Below are 14,630 nucleotides of genomic sequence, written 5' to 3'. Positions count from 1 at the left end.
GGCGTCACAGCACATGTAGTTTAGGTATTTTGATAATTCGCCAACATTGAATGTGTCTCAATGAACAATTCAGCCACGAAGTTGGGAACCTTTCTCCATCAACTGCATGAACTTGTCTCATGCCGTAACCGTGATGCTGTGCATACCTACTAGGTGGGCAGGTAGCTCACAGGTACAAGGAGTATGTAAGCTCCCGTGAGCGACAGCGGGGCGTTCAAGCTTGTGACGCGCCACCCAAATCAACAGCCTTTTCCCAGAACCGCGTCCTTCTCCAACCGTGTTCCTTCTCCCCTTTGCATTTCCTCGACATACCAGAAAATGAACGCAGGGCCAATTGCGCTCGTACGGGGGTTTGCGCTTGATTCGCCAGTGAATCAAGGCACCAAGACGCACATCCCATGAACGAGGCCACACGAGCTGTCGGAGCCACTACTACACTCTATCCGCGGTACTGCTTCCACCTCTCGCCCACCGCGAATGCATGGTGTCTGCTGCGCGCCGCCGAGGTTCATGCTCTCGACCAACATGCCGGCTTTGAAGGTACGCGCCTCTTGAGCTCGTCTGCCATGATATGCGGCAGCTGGGATGCTTACCGTGCGCTTCGAAAGGGGAAAACTTCTACTTTTACCGAAACCTCCCCATCAAATGGGTGCGAGTCGTTGGCATCGTAGTTGCCATCGAGCAGTACGCTCAACGACGAATCTATGGCATAGACGATAGCAGCGGCATGAACGTTCTCGCAGTGGTCACATCCCCCGCTCCCATAAAGGCAAAGAACGACTCGGCGCCCAACGAACTACGACCCAACAACGATGCGCAACCTACAGTCGCGCAAGTGCCCGATCCCTATGCGGCCATTGACGTGGGCATGGTCGTCGACGTAAAGGGTGGCGTGTCGTCGTTTCGCAACGAACGGCAGATTGACGTCGTGAAGATGGTCATTGTGCAAGGCACGGCGCAGGAGGTTGCGCTTTGGGAGAAGCGGACCAAGTTTCGGCGCGAGGTGCTGGATGTGCCGTGGGTGCTTCGCGACAAGGATGTGCGTCGATGCCGTCGGGAAGCAGAGCGGTCCGAGGCCGAGGCCAGGGCCGAGCAGAAGAGGGCAAAACAGAAGAAGAAGGCGACGAAGCACGGCAGGGACAGGGACGAGGGCAAGGAAATGGGCGTCAGAGACGTCAAGAAGCAGGATGTTAAACACACTACGAAGGGTTCGAAGAGCACGGGCCTGGTCGATGAGGATGCTGCGAAGAGGGTGCAGAGGCTAATACGGGAGGGCGCGTCAAGTGGGAGATTTAATGCTCTTGGATTATGATGTGACGCTGGGGCGGGCAATGGCTGCAAGGCATCGGATAGGATAACGACCGCAGGGACTATGATAATTCCAATGAAAAGGCACAGGTTCGAACAGCTCAAGCCTTGGAGCCCTTGTTGCGAGCTTGCTCATCTTTGCTTGAATGACGCATTGCACAGAGGCTATTCGTAACACCAAGCGACAACACAAGATGCAAAGGGTATCATGAACCAAACCAATCACAGCAAATAACCCAACCATCTTCCTAGTAACCAGCATCATTTCCAGACAAAAACAACCAATACCTTCTCCTACGCGAGGCCCGAGCAGCCTAGCACCAAGTTCAGCTGCTCCACCAACAATCAACGAGGTTGCCTCAAACATCCGCCGCCATGTGTGTTTGTTTACTTGGACAAGCGTCAAGTGTCGGGCCCAGCTCATACCAGCCGCAAACACCCGCGCAACACCAATGACCCCTTCACACGTCCGTCTACCCTGAAGCGCCAATTGCTCCCATCTTGTGAGCTTCAAAAAGCAAGGGATTACCTCATGAGAAGAGAAGTTCTCAATCGTGGAAGGTGACCCGTGACCCACTCGCTGACGTCTTCTTTCCTCACCAGATTCGAGCAAAGAAAGCAGGTCACACCGAGCTCCGTCACTACCAAAGAAAGAGGCTGTCGCCAATTATCGCCAAGTGCGCAGCTGACTTAATCAGTCACCGTATGGGGGCGGATAGGTAGGTAGACGTGTAATTGAAGCCTTCCCTCTTGAATCTTCCTCAGTACCTCTTTCCAAAGGGAAGAGCTCTTTTTTTTTTTTTCAAGGATAAAGAGGTAGCCGAAAGGTACCTGTCCAGGAGGTACTCACTCAGACGCGAACCGCTTCTCCCTCTCTTTTCAAGCATTCGCCAAACCACCTCCGAACTTCATCATCGCGTCCCAGTCGCTCTGCCTAGATAGCCCTTCCTATTCTGCATCACGTACATTTACCTTTCTCTCTTCTTGGTTAAAACTCCTTGCTCTTTGTCTCTCTCTGCTATTTTCCCGGTGATATACCTTCCAAGCAGACTTTTATACCTCAATCACAATCAAAGTTGCTTCATCCGCACTACCTCCTCGACACCTCTGTCGTGAGCATCTCCAGCTCCAAATACGTCTGACAAAGGTATGTCCAAGGCAGACAAACCTCACCACTGATTGCCTCTCTTCTGTGGCCCGTCTGCATTCCAAGCCTCTGGGATTCGGGGTCAGTCATGCGTGGATGTGAATCATTTCCCCCCACAAGGCATCTCCTGGACACCCATTCCTCCGTGACTATGGGCAATTCCAAGTCCACGCGAAAGCATCACCTGCCTTTAATATGATGGCATGTCTCGCACCCGACATTCAAGGGATTTCCCATTTGGAAGGTTCCAAGTCTAGACAACATTTTCCCGAGCTCATAAATACATGGACAATTTCGAACCTCTACCTCTAACATGGCTTCACCCCATCGGATCGCATCATTGCTTTGCTGGCTGACACTTACTTCAGGAACTCTCGCTCGACCAAGCTTGGATACCGGTCAGAATCACGTTATTTCTCCAGAAAAGGCTGCCGAATCGAGACCCCTGACTGGGACTCAGTTGGATTTCCCTTTCCCTAGCGCCCTGCTGAACGAAACTCTGGCCTCTAAGGCGACTGTCTCAAACTCTACCCACGCCGCGAAGTCATCCTCTTGTACTCAAAACCGCTTCACGACGACAGTCACGGTTACCGCAAGTTCTTCCCAAAGCGGAACGGCAAAGTCACCTCAATCGTACACCAGTTCCATAAGCGAAACCGCGCCAGCGGCGGAGACTACGATACAGCTCAATACTCGAATAGCCTCCACCAAGACGGCCTTCACTAGACCAGGAGCCACCATGGTGTCAAAGGATATCTTCGCGGAGCCCATTGATGTGAAGCTGCCGCCTCCCCAAATTTCGACTCGCAAGGACCATCCTGTCCCTCGAAAAGGAATCGCGGAGAACGCACCCCTTCAAACCAACAAGTTCTACTCCAATTTCTTCTTGGAAGATCAACGATGTCCGACCTTCACGTTCCCCTACTCGCTCGCCTGGGCCGGAGGCAAGGGCACCACAGCCAGCTGGGGCATGGCGTGCTCTCACACGGAGGCAAGTCAGCGGGTTTTTGGTAAGGAGAAGTTTAATGGTGCTTCGTCCTATTACCTCAACCCCGTCGGCATCCAGTCCCTGGTCCTCTCCGCCAAGGAGCTTGGAAAGGAGACGAAGCTTTCCATCGATAGCATGACCGCCTTCTCCGCGCGTGTCCACCTCAGCAAAGATGACGCCTCTCCTCCCGCCATATCTTTCCCCTTGGTGCAGGGTATGGCGTACATTACGGCACAGTACAGCGGCGCGACTCCCGTCATTCAATCTGGTGTTTTCTTCAAGACTATGACTCGAGTTACACGAGATCTCAAGAGAGACCTGGCCAAGTTTACCTTCCATCTGGAGGACGGCTCGACTTGGCTGCTGTACGCCTGGAGGACAAAGGGGGATCCACTAGATCTCAAGGTGACCAACAATGGTCTTGCTGAATCGAAACAGCCGTTCTACGGCATCATCCAAGTCTGCAAGTGCCCAAGGAGCCAGCAGTCTGAGAACATCCTGGATGATGGCGCAGGCATTTTCCCCGTCTCACTTGAACTGACAGGTACCGCTCGCGGTTATGAAGGCAGCTACTCGTTCAACTTTGTGATAGACGGACATCAGTCTGGCAACCTTTACATGTATGCCCTCCCCCACCATGTCGACTCGTTCGACCAGGAGACGTCGAGGCGCATACAGAAGGAGACGCAGCTGCAGTCGACCACCAAAGGCCTTGCCACGCTGGTGAAGGGAAATCGCTGGACCATGGTGGAGCCTGCAATGCCGGTCGACATGTCGTTTGCTCCCTGGGATCCCGAAAAGGGAAGCATCGAGAAGCTGTCGGACCACGCAAAGAGCATCATTCGCTCGGCAGCCGCGAAGGAAGTCGCACAGAACATGATATCACAAAGCAATCTTGATTCCATGTATTTCAGTGGAAAGGTGAGACCTCGTCATAGGGCCCGTGGATGCAATGTATGGGCTTTCAGCTGACAGCTTGTCTTCCAGGCTCTGGCCAAGTTTGCAACCATTCTGTACGTGATCAAGGATATGCTGGGCGACAAGGCCCTTTTGCAGACTGGCTTGGGGCAGCTCAAGGCGGCGTTTGCCACGTTTGCGGCCAATGAGCAAAAGTTTCCCCTTGTCCACGAGAGTGAGAAACTCCGTCCCTTCGTCGCAACCTCGTGATTGGTGCTAACTCGCCGGCCTGCAGCTGCTTGGGGTGGTATTGTATCGTCGGCAAGCTATGTTACCGGAAACTCTGGCGCCGACTTCGGGAACACGTACTACAATGATCACCACTTCCACTACGGCTATCACATCCTTGCTGGCTCCATGATTGGCTATCTCGACCCGGACTGGCTGAAGCAAAACAAGGACTACATCAACATCCTCGCTCGCGACGTGGCCAACCCCAGCGCCAAAGACAAGCTGTTTCCCATGTGGCGAAACTTTGACTGGTACCACGGCCACAGCTGGGCTCACGGTCTCTATGCCGCTATGGACGGCAAGGTATGCCAAAACTTCACAATGAGACATCGTTTGATACATTGCTAACAGCTGGCAGGACCAAGAATCGAGCTCGGAGGACATGATGCACGCATATGCCCTCAAGATGTGGGGCAAAGTCAGCAAGAATGCAGATTTGGAGGCAAGGTAAGGAAGCTATAAGACGTTCATACTCGCTGATGCTGGTGCTTACATTTGTGCTTGCTTGCGCCCCTTGGTTTCCCCTTTTCGGTGTACGAGGAGAGAAGCAGGCTAGCTAACGCCAAGAATAATAGGGGTAACCTGCAGCTCTCCATTCTAGCCCGGAGCCTGCAGAACTATTACCTGTACAAGAATGACAATAAGGTGCAGCCTAAGCAGTTTATTGGCAACAAGGTGGCAGGCATTCTGTTCGAGAACAAGGTGGACCACACGACGTATTTCGACCCCAACATCGAGGCCATCCAGGGAATCCACATGATTCCTATCCTGCCCTCGACGCCATTCGTGAGGCCCAAGGAGTTTGTTCAGGAAGAGTGGGATGCCTTCTTCAGCAACGGGCGGATTGACGACATTGGAAACGCCTGGAAGGGCATCATCTGGGCCAGCTATGCGTCGGTTGAGCCAAAGAAGGCGTGGGAGTTCTTTAGCTCGCGCTCGTTCAGCCCCCAGTGGCTAGATGGCGGAGCATCGCTGACGTGGTTCATGGCTTATTCTGCCGGTGAGTCTTGAGTGTATTTGTTGGAATTGGGAAATGTGTCAGGTGCTAACAGGCAACAACAGCGCTCGGGGAGATATGATGCAGAAGGGGGATGCCCCATTTGGGTTGACTACCTGGAAGCGGGCTGTTGGAGGCTTGGAAGGGGACCGGAGCCAAGGCTAGCTAGAGGCTGAAGTGTAGTTTAGGACCGGGCCTTGCGGGCATATCGTTTGTATATCGTTCTGTGGCCTTGCCGATGTGAGGCTGAGCACCTTGGCGGCGAAACAGGGCGGCATTGGAGGCAACATTGAGATTCACGGAGGCAAGAATTCGGCTGGAGATGGCATTCATTTCGTCCTTGTTCAACTGTTCGGGTTGTTCCATGTCTGAAGGCATGGGTTCGGCGCTGACCAACGCCGGGCTGACAACCGAACTGTGACGTCTTTGGGCATCTAGACGGGAGCTTCGGGATCGCTCACCGGGGACTGGCACGAGGAGTCGTTACCTGATATTGCGGCATTCTAGCTAAATAGCAATACAATATTTGCACAATTGCGAGCTCGGTTCATTTGTCATGCTGTTTGGCTGCAGGCCTGTGTCCCCGATGATTCCGCTGTTACTGAAGATTGGTCGAAGGGCGCTTGCGTGCGCAATCTGGGTACACGTACAACAGCAAGCAGCATGCGATTCCCACGTGCCAGCAATGCGATTAAATTAACGTGTTGCGGTAAATATCGATAACAGGCCGTGCAGGGGTGGCCGCGTGCGAGCCTTGTTTCATGGCTCTGAGACAGGCAGCACGAGCCTGACTGTGTACGACTTCTCTAGGATCACACATGACCCGGAGCGGGAGCCGTTCGGTAAGGTAAGGAGGTCGGGCAGTGGGGTCGGTTTCTAGAACAAATTGGGCTCCGACGAGTTGTCACATCTCAGAACATGCCAAGATGGACAAGAAGAAGGAGGCTAAAGCGTTACGACAGATTGGTACCCGACTACCTAGATGGGATGAGATACTACTAGTAATACATAAGGGTAGTGTGTCGGTGTGCCGGGGTCCATTGAGTGAGGAGAACGGGGGTGTTTGATTTGATGGATTAAGCTTAATTTTGTGGTGGATTTGGGGTTTGGGGGGCTATGAGGAGGCAGTGCACGGGGAGAAGTACTAGTAGTAGTACTTAGGTAGAGATGCTAGATAGTAGAAGGAGGTATTATGCTTGAGGAGGAGATGTGTGTGTGCTACTAGTGTGCTTTGCTTTGTGCGAGCGACTTTGGTGTTTGGATTCGTTTGGAGAATGTGGTGATGATGGGTGACTGGGCCCAGGGGGGGAAGGCACGTGTTTGGTTGATTGGTAGATGGGGGGAGTGTCTCTCTTTCTTGGCTTCCATGTTGAATGTTTTCTTGACATTACTGTAGTAGAGGCTTTAGTTAGAAAGGTTGAGATGTCGGTACTTGAGATCGGAAGTGATGGGTGAGTATCGAATTCAATTTGACTTTCTTAAAAGACGCCATCGAGGCGGCATTCTCCGTACCTCGCCTTGTGCAAGTTCGATAGAAGAAAGCATCGCTCTTTCTAAATCGAATGAGTGGTTCAATACCTACAGCAGAGCTGAATCGTGGAATGACGTCGTCGATGGGTGAGGGCGTTTCCCCACTTGAATCATTATGTCATCAAGCAACAAGCTTTCTGGATCCACCTGCGCATGCGCTTGGAGGGGACGCTAAATCGGAACGGTGTGACCCTGATGTGGACAGGGTAGAGGGACTAGTACAAGTACTTTCAGAACGGCCAGAGAAAAGGTTGAAGGAGATGGAGGGAGATGCCGTCGCTTCTCCGCACTTTGGGATGCTTCAATCGAGGGGCTAGGCGACTGGTATGGATACATAAACTATCATGGCTGATGTGCGTTTGCACTTTTACCAAAGGGTAAGGTAGTTTCTCCGCCGAAATACTTACGGTGAAGACGCGCGCGCATGGCTGTCCTACCAAGTACAGAACACAGCCTAATGCAGCTGCTGCAGAGGGGGGAGGAGGAGGCCTCCCAAGAGATATCCGAGAAATCCAGATCTCGTGCCAAGAGACCAGGGAATTCGTGCCTTGCGGCCTTTTTTCTTCTTCTTGATAATACTAGCCGATCTTGTTCGTTCGGGGATGGACAAAAGTAGATGAGGGATTGTCATCAGACAGAAAAGTACCTATGTATGCATGTAATACTACGCTTGAAAAGCAATCGGTCAGCCTGTCATCAGACAACCACAGCCTCAGTGTTGCGAACATATTTGCGTTTCGAGGTACAGGTACATGCTTTCATGCTTCAGGCACAGTGACGAATTGGCCTGGAACTGCGCTGCGGCAAGGTGCCTGGGGCAGGCACGTACTGCAGCTTCTTGCGCCGGCTTACCCACTCTTGCTCGAAACTTGCTCCTCCACTCGCAATCGACAAGCAAACAAACGCCGCCTTCGTCTCTCTTGTCTGTATCGTCCAATTCCGCCTATTGGTGCCTCGAGCGACTCGTACCACTACTTGTGCGACCGACTCGACATCTTTTCTGGTCGAGTCAGGCCCCGAATTGCCGTTTGTTGTCGTTGCCCGCCGGCTCCGGGAGAGATCAACCATTATTACCTCGGTCGACGTGACGAGACGGAGACAACTGCCGTCATAATAAGGTACCTAAGGTAGGATCTGTGCCTCTTCCGGCGCTTCCAGCCATGGTCTTGGGCCTGTGTAAGTTGACGTCTTCATCATCGTCTTCCTCTGCCTTACCAATACAATGCCCCAGTTCAGAGCCTCCTCTTCGCTTTGCGAATATCAAACAAATCCAATTACCACTGCCTCTCTCCTCCATCCTGCCAAGCCCTGCCTCATCGCCATGGTGCTGGACTACCTGCCTACCTAGGTCCATCCATACCTTAGCCCGGCTCTGTGACATACAAACCATCTCCGTTCACAGCCTAAAACAAGGCGCCACGCGCACTTCAAACAAACGCTTGCGATACAATTTGATTTTGCTGCCCTCATCAAACCCACCCTAGCAATATTCCCTCTCCCCCCCAGCCTTGCCGCCCTGACCCTTACCTTACATCAATACCTACCTCTTTATATCCCTGCCTCGCCACTATTTTTCCCAGTCTCCATCTTGCGACTGCACTACATCATAGCGCCTCCATAGCTGCAACTCTCACTCTTCATACCATCATCAATGGGCAGCTTGAGGTGATTGACTTTTTTTCTTCTCTAAATCGTGGCTGTCGTCACTGTTCGCTGTTCCTGCTTCCTGCCGTTCGCTGCCAAGAGCGCCAACTTGCAGACTTTCCCTCGCCTCACGCGCATATTCCAACCGCCATCTCTCTCTTCTGTTCTCGTCTGTTCTTCATTCTCTTCTGTTCTCTCTTTGCGCCGACGGCCAACACGAGCTTCGCCCTTGGCCGCGTCTTCCTTGCTCTACCTCCTTACTACAGAGCCAGACTCCCGCCTGCTGCCTCTTCCCGTCAACTGACCGCGCCAATTGGTGTCGCCCACCACAGTCAACCTCAACCGCTCGCGAAGCATCCGGGTCACGATGGCCTCTAAACCAAACGCGACCGTCGCCAGCGAGCGCACGCCGCTCATCAACGGCGAGAGCGCCTCCTCCAACGGCGGCCATCACCACCACCACCACATCATCGGCGGCCACCACTCGACACGATCTGCCGCCTACCAGTTCTTCTTCGATGCGAACCACACGCCTGGAAACGGCAGCGACAAGTTTGTCATCCGCAGCCTCGCCTACACCTGGCATGTCACCAAGGTGACGCTGCTGAGCAGTAAGTTGCGGCGGCATTGGAGCGCAATTGCTGTATACTAACACACCTTGCTCCCTCTAGACTATGTCAACTTCTTGCTCATCATGGTCCCCATTGGCATCATCGCCGGCCGCCTCGGCTGGAGCCCTACCGCCGTCTTCACCATCAACTTCTTTGCCATCATCCCGCTTGCTGCCGTCCTGTCCTTTGCGACCGAGGAGATCTCTCTCAAGCTGGGCGAGACGCTGGGCGGGCTGCTGAATGCTACCTTTGGAAACGCCGTTGAGTTGATTGTGCGTTGCGCAAAGCTCCCATATGTGGCGAGAAATGGCCATTCTTCGAGAACATGACGCTGACTCCTTGCAGGTGAGCATCGTGGCTCTCAGGGACAACCAGATCCAGGTTGTGCAGTCCTCCATGCTCGGTTCCATCCTGTCCAACCTGCTGCTAGTCATGGGAATGTGCTTCCTGTTTGGCGGCCTTCGGCACCGTGGCTCTACAGGTAACGGTACGGAACAGACTTTTTCGGCCGCCGTTGCGCAGACTACGTGCTCTCTCATGGCTCTATCTTCTGCCTCTCTGGTCATCCCCGCTGCGGTATGTTACCATTGACATTCTTGGGTGTGGCGAGCGGTATCTGACAACCATCATAGCTCTATGGCGTTCTCGACCAGAAGGACCCCAGCAACGGCGATAGGGATCGCAGCATCCTGGTTCTGTCCCGCGGAACTGCCATCATTCTCCTCATCTTGTATGCCCTCTACCTCATCTTCCAGCTGCGCACGCACAGCAACCTTTTCGACCCCGAAGACCCGGCCGGTATTGATGGCGAGGAGCCCGAGCAGCCCTCCATGGGTCCAATTGCTGCAACCGTCGTGCTTGTCGTTGTCACAGTCCTGGTCGCCGTCTGTGCCGATTACCTGGTTGGAAGCATCGACGCCCTTGTTGAGACTACAAACATTAGCAAGGCATTCATCGGTCTGATTCTGATCCCCATTGTCGGAAACGCGGCGGAGCACGTCACTGCTGTAGTCGTCGCTCTGCGCAACAAGATGGACCTTGCCATGGGTGTGGCGATTGGCTCCAGCATCCAGATTGCCTTGGGCGTCACTCCCTTCCTCGTGATTGTCGGATGGATCATTGGTCGTGAAATGACGCTTCACTTTGAGACTTGTGCGTATCATGCGTCATCCAAGAATTTTACTGCAAATTGCTAACACTTGTTTTAGTCGAGACTGTCGCTTTCGCCGTGTCCGTTTTGGTCGTCACCTACACCGTCCAGGATGGCAAGTCCAACTATCTCGAGGGCGCCATGCTGCTCGGCCTCTACATCATCATTGCTGTCGCCTTCTTTGCTACGCCAGGTGACTTTTTGGACAAGGCAACGGACCTCGTCACTGGTGGCAACTAAAAGCCGAGCGTCGACCATCATCATACAAGTCGAATACTACCATCCTCGGTTGGGGATGATCACTACCGACCCGAGAAGAATACGGCCGTGACCTGTGCCGCTATACCTAACCACATAACATCTACCACCTCATGGACGAATGGACGATCCATATTCACCAATCACACCACCGAGACGAAAGCTCGAGCCGAACGTATCCTGGCTTGACTCCCCTTTTCTATCTATCCGAGTCCTTGTACAATTATTTTCATGTCTCGCTGCAGACGCGAAGAAGCTATTTGATGATGCCAAGGAGGGAAAACTTTGCTTGCTTGATGTGACGGAACAAAACGTGTGCCCCAAGAGCGGGGAGACAAAACTTTCCTGTGTTCGTGCGGCAAGTCCCGAAGCGAGATTCGGGGAAATTGGGCAAACGGATGGCGTCGAGTCTCTGCATGTTTGATTAAAAAGCTACAAACTTTGCTTTAAAAGATAATGATGACATTTTTCTTGTAAAAAGGAAGAATTCCATCTGCATTTGAGAAAGTAGATTGTCTCCCAACAGTCAAAACTTGACTTCTATAGAGAACCATCCCAAGCATGCCACACCCCTTATATATAGAGGTACAAGGCAAATAATATAACAAAAAGGAAATGAAACCGCACACAGAAAACAAACATTCTGTCCACCATCGTTTGACAAAATCCAAGCAGCAATCTACGCAGTAGGCTTCGACATGGGCTTGATAATGCCCTGCTTGATAATGACCCTCGGCTTCGTGTTCTCCTGGAACGTCTCCTTGGTCATCCATTCCGGTCCGACAGGCAGACGCAAAGCCCGTTCGTACTGCTGTCTCGATTCGAATGGGAAGGGCAGCTGGGAAGCAAGATACCGGTCGTTCTAGATTAGACGCACACACAACGGTTAGCCACGAGCGAGAACAACATGCCATAAGAAACCAGAATCCAGATGAATGGGAAGAAAAATCGAGGGAGAAAAAAAGAAAAGAAGACCAACCTTTTTGACGCGCTTCTCGTTGATTATGACCTTGTCCAACTTGGCATCCTTGCGATCCTTCTTCTTGATGCCCTCAACCTTTGTCAGGAAGCGTCCCTGATGCCTCTTCTTCTCCCGCGCGCTGATGCCCTCGCCCACCCACGAGCCCCACCCGGGCAGCGTGTTGTCAATGATCTTGTCGTCGTCGGCTTCCGCAATCTCGTCCTTTTCGCGCTGGAACTCGGCGACGACGTCTTCGCCTGCAAAGGCGCGCGCCACGAGGGCCTTGTCGCGGATGGCCAGCGGGAGCCTGTTCTCTGAGTCTGCGTCCGAGTCGTCGTCGGATGAGGTATCGCCGTCGTCGTCGTCGTCGTCATTTTGAGGGCGTGAGGTCTTAGGAGTCTTGGGGTGGGAGGAGGAGGATTTTGTCTTTGGTTTAGATGGTTGGGAGGAGGAGGAGGCGGTGAGAATGTTGGCGTTGAGATCGAGGTCGTCGGCTCGTGCCGAAGAAGACTTCTTCCTACGAGAATCGCCCTGCGACCAAGCGCCCGCGATGGAAGACGTCGTCTCAGCAGGCGTCGACCAGGCTTGATTGACCGAGCCGTTCGTAACGTGAGGAGCCCCGTCGCCGTTTGAGAAGCGCACTTCTTCCCGCTCCTTGCGGGCCTCCTTGCTTCGCTTCTCTTTGGCCTCTCGCGCGATGCTGCTGCTGCTGCTGCTGTCCTGCGGCATGGAGAAGGGGTTGGCGGCTCCGTTGCCGTACTGCCTCCGGCCGATTTCGCCTCCCTTTTCCTCTTCGTCGGCAGACACTTGGGCTTCTTCTCCGTCCAGCTCTCTGCGAATCTCCTGGATGAGGTCGTCGTTTGCCTTTTTCCGTGCCGCTTCCGCCTTTTGCATGAATTTCATCTTCATCAGCCTCGACTGGGGCTCGTCGTCGTCCTGCTCCAGCTCGTCCAGCTGTCGCCGTATCTTGGCAACGTCGTCGTCGTCCGAGTCGGATCCCGAGCTGCTGGTCTCGTCCGAATCATCCCCTGCCGCCCTTGAGCTCTTGCCCTCCTTCCTGCGGCGCAGCTCCTCGTCCTTGCGAGCCATCTCCGTCAGGCCGGACCGGAAATCATCGTCCCAAACGGCGCGCTTCGCCTTAGACCCCATCTTGGCCCATTTGCTGTCCTTGTGGCGCTGGCCCACGCGCTCCAGGGCGCGGCGCCGGTCCTGCGCCTCCCTTTCTTCCTCGGAATCAATCTCGCCGGCCTCGGCCATGGCCTCCTTGGTGGCCATCTCGTCGCGCTCCCTCTGCTTCCGGTGCACTCGGTGGTAGGCCTTGCTCTTGATCTTCTTGATGCGCTTTGCGCGCTTCGCCTCTCGGGAATTGATCTCTCGCTCGATGCGCTTCCTTTCCAGCACCTGCTTCCGCGTGAGAAGGTTGCCCTCCTCATCAAACTCCTGCTTCTTGGGCTTCTTCTCCTTTTCCAAGGATAGCCCGCTCTGCTCCATGATGCCCATGATTGTCGACTCCAACTCATTGGCGGCGCTCTTCAATGACAGGGGCTGAAGCTCTGATCGATCAAGACCATATGAGTCTGACTCCTGCGGAAGGGGGAATATCAGGTGTTCGGCTCTGCGGTTCTGCTTGACAGTCTCTGTCCATCGATCAAGCGTCTCGTTCGTCTTCTCGTAGGCAACCGCTCGGTCCAGACGCCCCTGTTCTCTCCGCGACAGCGGCACAGCCAGCTTCTTCGCCGCACCGGGTCGCGTCTCCTTTGATTCCTTCTTCAGGAGCTTGACTGACTGCTTCATGAAGGGGTCATTCAGTCCAGAGAGTCCGAGATCGCCAAGGTCGATCTTCTGCTGGTTGGATGAAGGCTTGCTACTTTCATCATCGTCGTCTGCTTCGCCACCAAAACCGGATATGAGACCTTTAAGCTCTTTCAGTTTCTCGGGATCGGCCTCCTCGTCGCTGTCGTCTTCAACATCGTCGTCGTCATCATCATCAGATCCGCCAGACTCATCGGAATCGTCGTCTTCCTCCGATTCTTCTTCGGATCCTTCTTCGCCCTCTGGCTCTTCTTCGGATTCCTCCTCAAACTGATCCAGAGCTGTGGCCAAATCGATGGCCTCTTCACCAAGGGTCTCTCCTAGATCGTCGTTACTATCGTCCGAGTCGTCCGAGTCGTCATCCTATATTAACCGTTTCATTAGCACTCCTTACCAAACGCCTTAGCCACGAGAAAGCCTCCTCACCTTGCGTTTGCCGGACTTGGAGCCACGGAAGGTGTAGCCCTGAAACATCTCGTTGTCGCTGTCGCCAAACGCATCCTCACTCTCAATCTCGGAGTCATCGTCGTCGTCCGCCAGTCCGCCGAGCTGCCACTCATTTCCTTCGCTGTCGCTGCCAAACTCGACATCGCCATCCGTGGTCGCACCGCGTTTGGGGGCCTTGACCTTCTTTCGCCTAGGGCCCTCCTCTTCGTCCTCTTCATCCTCGTCTTCGTCGTCTCGCGCATGCTTCTTCTCAATCTCGGCGTCCAGCTCTCGTGCTCGAGGCGTCTTCTTCTCCTTTGTGGGAAACCTCTCCTGCGCAATGTTGAAGGCATTCAGCGCATTCGCCTGCGCCCTCGACTTGGACTTTTTGGGGCCGGCTTTGGCCTTGGGCTGGGCCAGAAGCGGCCTTCCATGTGCCTGACGACCCGGCATCTTGACTGAATAGCCTCTCTGTATTCGAATTCGAGAGAGAGTCAATAGTCGCCCGGTTATTTCGCGACTCCAAGCTGTCCAAGTGCCGTTGTCTCCAGCCTAGCTTGCTTCCCTCTCGCTCATTTTTTTTTCTTGTTGGCCCAACTTTTCTGCCGCG

General features: G+C 53.8%; 5 protein-coding genes across 5 annotated transcripts; 3 read left to right on the top strand and 2 right to left on the bottom strand.

Moving 5' to 3' along the window:
• Positions 1–398: 398 nt before the first annotated feature.
• TRIREDRAFT_109096 (uncharacterized protein) lies at positions 399–1,312 on the top strand (the record flags this gene model as incomplete). Its single annotated transcript, XM_006966829.1, has 3 exons — positions 399–540; positions 609–1,189; positions 1,259–1,312. 3 exons carry the CDS (start codon positions 399–401, stop codon positions 1,310–1,312), a joined length of 777 nt encoding a protein of 258 aa, XP_006966891.1.
• Positions 1,313–2,832: 1,520 nt separating this feature from the next.
• On the top strand, positions 2,833–5,642 carry TRIREDRAFT_79602 (glycoside hydrolase family 81; the record flags this gene model as incomplete). The annotated part of the gene is made up of 5 exons (XM_006966828.1): positions 2,833–4,364; positions 4,431–4,575; positions 4,636–4,934; positions 4,990–5,078; positions 5,207–5,642. Exons 1-5 carry the CDS (start codon positions 3,195–3,197, stop codon positions 5,640–5,642), a joined length of 2,139 nt encoding a protein of 712 aa, XP_006966890.1. The 5' UTR covers positions 2,833–3,194.
• Positions 5,643–6,849: 1,207 nt separating this feature from the next.
• On the bottom strand, positions 6,850–8,226 carry TRIREDRAFT_109094 (uncharacterized protein; the record flags this gene model as incomplete). The annotated part of the gene is made up of 4 exons (XM_006966733.1): positions 6,850–7,008; positions 7,211–7,262; positions 7,566–7,591; positions 8,011–8,226. The coding sequence occupies 4 exons, from the start codon at positions 8,224–8,226 to the stop codon at positions 6,850–6,852; spliced, it is 453 nt and encodes a 150-aa protein (XP_006966795.1).
• Positions 8,227–9,169: 943 nt separating this feature from the next.
• Positions 9,170–10,803, top strand: TRIREDRAFT_79599 (Ca2+ transporter; the record flags this gene model as incomplete). Its single annotated transcript, XM_006966827.1, has 5 exons — positions 9,170–9,413; positions 9,474–9,685; positions 9,759–9,989; positions 10,046–10,565; positions 10,622–10,803. The coding sequence occupies 5 exons, from the start codon at positions 9,170–9,172 to the stop codon at positions 10,801–10,803; spliced, it is 1,389 nt and encodes a 462-aa protein (XP_006966889.1).
• A 697-nt stretch (positions 10,804–11,500) lies between these two features.
• On the bottom strand, positions 11,501–14,473 carry TRIREDRAFT_71791 (uncharacterized protein; the record flags this gene model as incomplete). Its single annotated transcript, XM_006966732.1, has 4 exons — positions 11,501–11,683; positions 11,801–12,346; positions 12,425–13,957; positions 14,021–14,473. The coding sequence occupies 4 exons, from the start codon at positions 14,471–14,473 to the stop codon at positions 11,501–11,503; spliced, it is 2,715 nt and encodes a 904-aa protein (XP_006966794.1).
• Positions 14,474–14,630: the final 157 nt, after the last annotated feature.

This window comes from Trichoderma reesei, assembly GCF_000167675.1.
Source record: "Trichoderma reesei QM6a unplaced genomic scaffold TRIREscaffold_14, whole genome shotgun sequence".
Taxonomy (NCBI): domain Eukaryota; kingdom Fungi; phylum Ascomycota; class Sordariomycetes; order Hypocreales; family Hypocreaceae; genus Trichoderma; species Trichoderma reesei.
This window is presented reverse-complemented; position numbering and strand designations above follow the sequence as displayed.